At 61.7% G+C, this 5,316-nt stretch overlaps 1 protein-coding gene across 1 annotated transcript; it reads right to left on the reverse strand.

Annotated features, from left to right (window-relative positions):
• Positions 1 to 2,200: 2,200 nt before the first annotated feature.
• On the reverse strand, positions 2,201 to 3,508 carry LOC134533465 (uncharacterized). The gene is made up of 4 exons (XM_063370988.1): positions 3,364 to 3,508; positions 2,659 to 2,899; positions 2,477 to 2,618; positions 2,201 to 2,422 (listed from the first exon to the last, which is right to left on the reverse strand). Exons 1-4 carry the CDS (start codon positions 3,506 to 3,508, stop codon positions 2,201 to 2,203), a joined length of 750 nt encoding a protein of 249 aa, XP_063227058.1.
• Positions 3,509 to 5,316: the final 1,808 nt, after the last annotated feature.

A 5,316-nucleotide genomic window follows, 5' to 3' on the forward strand; every position in this document is an offset into this window, starting at 1 on the left:
TGGAAGGGCTCCTCCGGTCGTCAAGGGTGCTGCTGTTCTACCCCATCTGCACGGCACGCCTTGAGTTGCTGACAAAATTGGCAGCTGCGCACGTGCCCGCGGATATCCCGCGCTACCCTTGACCAGTGGAACAGTTTTCGGAGTGCATGTTGGGTCTGTTCAGCCCCTGGGTGGCCAGCCAGATCATGGTCGTGAAAAAATTGAAGGACCCCTTGCCTCGCCGCAGGGGGCACATGGATCTGCCAGCTCTCCATATCACCTGGGGCCCGATTCTGCAAAACCCCATCCAGACTATGCTGATGGGGCTGAACCCCTTCCCCACATGCGACCAGGTCGCGCTGCGTGTCGGTGTCGTCGACCTGGGCCTGCCTCACATGCTCCATTAGGGCGAGTAGGGTGGCTGGTGTATCTGCCTGGGGGGTAGGGTTCGCCCGCTGGATGGTGTAGAGGGCCGCTGGCGCGGGTGTAATGGTGCCGCTGGCTGGCGGGTGAGGTGGTGGCAGGAGTTCCTCCCAGCCCTGGGGGTCCTGGAAGACAGTAGTGGGGTCAGGGTGACGGGACAGGTCGTCTGCCAGCTAGTTCTCCCGCCCAGGGACGCGTTCTATGCGGAATGCGAAGCCCTGGAGCATGAGCGCCCAGCGAGTAAATTTGAACTTCCGCCCCTGGGCAGAGTCCAGCCACCGAAGACACTGGCTATCAGTGCGCAGGGTGAATGGCCTCCCCTCGAGATGTTGCCGATAGTGCCCTAGGGCCCACACCACCGCAAGGCACTCCTGCTTGTTTGCATGATAGTGGCGTTCTGCGGGGCCGAACTTGGCGCTGGCATACTCGGCCACTCGTCGCTCCCCGTCTCCCCCTCCCTGGTAGTGCACCGCCCCCATGCCCTCTTGGCTGGCATCCGTCTGGACGAAGATGGGTTCGTCTGGGTCCAGGTGCGATAGGGTGTGGCACTCTCTGAATCGCTGCTTGACCGCAGTCAGGGCCTGCTCGGCGGCGGTCGTCCACTGGAACTTTGACTTGGGTGATAGGAGGTCGGTCATGGGTGCTGTGATAGTTGCGAAATGGGGTATGAACGACCACAACCAGTTGAGCAGCCCCATCAGTTTCTGGAGCTGCTTCCTGGTGCGGCATCCCTCGGCGCTGACAATATGCCCCAAATATTCCAGCTCAGCGGCACCGATGTGACACTTGGGCGGCGAGCATGTGAGTCCGTGTGTGGCGAGCCGTTCGAGGACCAGCGCGAAATGGTGGGCATGGCCCTCCCACGTCCTTGATGCGGACCATCATGGTCTGGAACATCGTGGGGGCGTCCATCAGCCCGAACAGCATCGCACAGAAATGGAAGTTCCGCCCATAGGAGGCCGTGATCGCTGTCTTGGGGCGGTCCTCGGGACGTACTGGGACTTGCCAGTACCCCGACTTGAGGTTGAGAGACGAAAAGATGCGGGCATCCCCCAGCCCAGTGAGTGCGTCAGTGATGTTAATAAGGGGTGGTGGTGCTGGGATGGTGATGTCGTTGACGGATTTAAGTTAATGCAAAAACGGAGAGATCCGTCCTTTTTGCTAGCCATGACGATTCGACAGTTGTATGGGGATTCTGTTGGCTCGATGACGCCATCCTCTAACATCTCTGTGATTTGATCCCTGATAGCAAACCGCTCGCGAGGTCCAAACCCAAACGGCTTCTCGAAAGGGGGCCGGTGTGGTATGGTTGGTATGCAATGTTCTGTGATAGTAGTGTGGCGCAGTAGGTCCATGGCGGCAAACACCTGAGTAGCTGCCCCAATACCGCATCAAGCATGGGCACATATACAGGGGGTACACCATGGCAGAGATCCACTAGGTGTAGGGGCTCGCCCCTTGGTGGCAGGGTCCTGTAGTTGAATCCATAAACCATCCGTCAGCCCCTGGTCCCCACATGGACCTGGTTCCCCCGGACTTTGACTATTGCGTCCTCCTGCTCCAACCAGGGCAGCCCCAGGATCAGGTCGTCGCGTAGGTCGTGCACCACTAGGACACTGGTGCTACTCACAAAATCCCTTATGCCGACCCTTACCTGGGCACGCCCTATCGTGAAAGTGCTGGCCCCAGTCGTGGCCAGCTGGATGATGTCGACCTCCCGCACCAGGTCCGCCGCAGGGATGAGGTGGGCAGCGACGTATGTATGTGTGGCCACGGTGTCCACCAGCGCAGTGATTGGCTAGCCGTTCAGCTCCACCGGGATGTGGATCAGCACAACAGCCTCAGGCCCCACTCGGTTCAGTCTGGGCCGACACCCCTGGGTGGCCCCTGCAGTAGCGTGCGGGGGCGGCGCCATCGCCAGGTGGGCGGCATCGCTCGCTGGTGACCTGAGGAAGGCCGCGAACAGGTGAGGCGGGCCGCCCCCACACACACCAGATGGGTGAGATGGCAGCTGCGAGGCCTACGCAGCAGAGTGTGGGGGCGGCGCCCACGCCAGGTGGGCAGTGTCACTCGCCGGCAACATGGGGCAGGCCGCGAACGGGTGAGGCGGGCTTCCCCCATCCGCACCAGGTGGGTGAGATGGCAGCTGCGTGGGCCCTGCAGCAAAGTGCGGGGGTGGCGCCGACGCCAGGTATGCGGCTTCGCTCGCCGGCGACCTGGGAAAGGCCGCGAATGGGTGAGGCGGTCCGCCCCCACCCGTGCCTGGTGGGCGTGACGGCAGCTGGGTGGCCCCCGCAGCAGCATGCGGGGGCGGCATCGACGTCAGGTGGGTGGCGTCGCTTCACTGGCGACATATGGCAGGCCGCGAACGGGTGAGGCGAGCAGCCCCTATCAGCACCAAGTGGGTAGGGCGACAGCTGGGTGCCCCCTGCAGTAGTGTGCGGCGGTGGCATCGACGTAATGTGGGCGGCGTCGCTCACTGGTGACCTGGGGCAGGCTGCAAACGGGAGAGGCGGGCCACCCCCATCCGCGCCAGGTTGGTGAGACGGCAGCTGGGTGGCCCCCACAGCAGCGTGCGGGGGCGGCGCCGACGCCAAGTGGGCGGCATCGTTCGCTGGCGACCCTGGGCGGGCCACGAACATTGCGAACAGGTGAGGCGGGCCCCCCCAGCTGTGATAGGTGGGCGGGGCGGCGGCTGGGTGATTCTGCGGCGCCGGGGTGCATCTTACGGTGGAGCTGGGCAGCTAATTGGGGGGGGGGGGTGGCCAGCAGCGTCACCACCCCCTAGACAGAGTTTCCCGGGGGCTTCACCTCGCCCCCTCGCATTCGCCAGACTGTTTCGCGGGTCGGGCACACCGTGTGCCAGTGGTACTTCTCTGTCGCGGAGTAGCAGCAGCGGTGTGGCCGGCTGTCCTGGGCGCCCTGTATTCCCCCGCGGTGGTCGTCGCGATGTGTCTATACCATGCCATGGTGAGGACAGCCCGGTAGGGGCATCCCCTCCCCCATCGTAGACGGGCCTCGGCGGCGGCGGGCCATTGTACGGCACTACAGCACGTTCATCCTCTGCGCGCGCTGCCTTCTTGGTGGACGGGGCTGACTGGGGCATCGCGATGCCCTTCGGGCTGAGAGCTGATTTGAGGTCATGCTCTACGGCTCGAGCTCATGCGAGAAAAATGTCCAGCCCGCGAGTCACTGCTACGCGCAAGAATAGGCGAAGTTCGGGGGACACTAGCTCCACTATGAAGGGAAGTATAGTCGCTAGTTTGACCCCGGGTATTAGGTGGCGGTGTAGTCTAAGCTTGTTATAAACAAACGTCTCCACCGCCTCCCGTCTCCTTGGCAACGGCTGAACATCTCACTCCGACATGTGTTCAGAGCTCGGGTGTCATTGAAGCGCGCCTCCAGCTGGCGGGCGAAGTCCTCCCAGTCTGCGTCGTAGCTGCCCGCCTGGGCCCACCACTGGCACGCCTCCCCATGCAGCTGCGCGCTCATGCATTCCGCCCGCTCTTCCTGCGGTATCTGGTGCCACCCGAGCTTCGCCTCGCTTCGCATGCTCGCAAAAACATGTGCGGATCCTCGTGGTTTAGACCCGCGAACTCCGGGAGGGTAATAGGCCAGGTGGAGGGGGCAGGATGTGGTAGCTAGCTGACCCCCTGGGTGCCCTCGCTCGCACCCCCCACACAGTTAAAGTCAGTCCCGGAAATTTACGAATTCCAGGGCGTCTGCGCATGCGCGGTGTTAAATTGTTCCGCACTGCTGGCATTTCGCTACCTCGCCTTGGTAACCGGGACAGTGGACAGTGGTGCACTAGGGACCCGCTTGGGTTCTGGGCTGCCCCTCCATCTTGACGCGTACCGTTTCGCAGGTGCAGTACAGGTGGGGGTACTCACCGGTGCTGTGGCTGGTGGTGTGCGGCTTGCCGCACCTGGCGCAATAGCTCTCCATGGTGATGGCTATGTCCGGCCTCTTGTCCATAGGTGATCCACGGCTGTCTGACCCGAGCGTCGGGTTGAAGCATCGGTGGCGGGCGCGGACAGATCCGGGGATCACCCCCTTGCGCTTATGACCGAGTGGTCTTGCCCGCACTCACGCGCTTCGCGGTTGTTTACGTGGCCGCGGCTGGTGACGTACTATGGCGTCACTGTGATCTTCGGGCGGGCTCGTTTGTCCTCGGCGCGCGATCGGTTGTGGCAGTCCACTCTCCCGCAAGGGGATTGGCAGGAGGGGGTAAGTGAACGATCTGCGCGTGGGAGGGGGGTGGTGTGAAACTGTGGAATGCGGGAGGGATAGTGCGAACGATCTGAGAGCGGGAGGGCCGTGGTATGACCTGATTACCCCGGCGCATCCCGTTCCGCGGCGCCTGAACGTCTGCGCGCGCTTTCTCTCCCCTTTGTGCTGTTCCTACGCGTAACTCTGCCGGATTTTCTGCGATTCGGATGGCGTTTGCGGCGTTGTTATGTTGCCACAGTAGGTGGGCGCCATTTTACACATTATGCCTTCTGCCGATGTGCTGTTAAGGGTGTGGAGTTGCTTTTGGGTGCCAACTAGCAATATTTACTATGTGCTAGTGCGTAGCCGATACTCTTGACTCAGGGCGTGACGTCGCCACGTGGCTGGCAGGCAGTGAGGGTGTTTCCGTCAGAGTTACCACCAGCTGTTTTAGCCACCAGGGACGCTATGCTACGGGCATTGTAAAAGATATGCGGAGGCTCGATTTAAAGATTTATTATAAGGCACGCTATACATGCGCTGCATCGTCCATGGCCCGCTTACTGGGAGCTGCGCTCTACAGGCCACCTTTCTGATGGGCTTGTGCTGCGCTACCATTATGTTCCGTGCACACTTCACACTCCACTAACCTTAAACAGTATTTAAGTAACACTGGGAGTTCCAGTGATGAGCACGAATTAAGTA

This window comes from Bacillus rossius, chromosome 6 (assembly GCF_032445375.1).
Source record: "Bacillus rossius redtenbacheri isolate Brsri chromosome 6, Brsri_v3, whole genome shotgun sequence".
NCBI lineage: Eukaryota > Metazoa > Arthropoda > Insecta > Phasmatodea > Bacillidae > Bacillus > Bacillus rossius.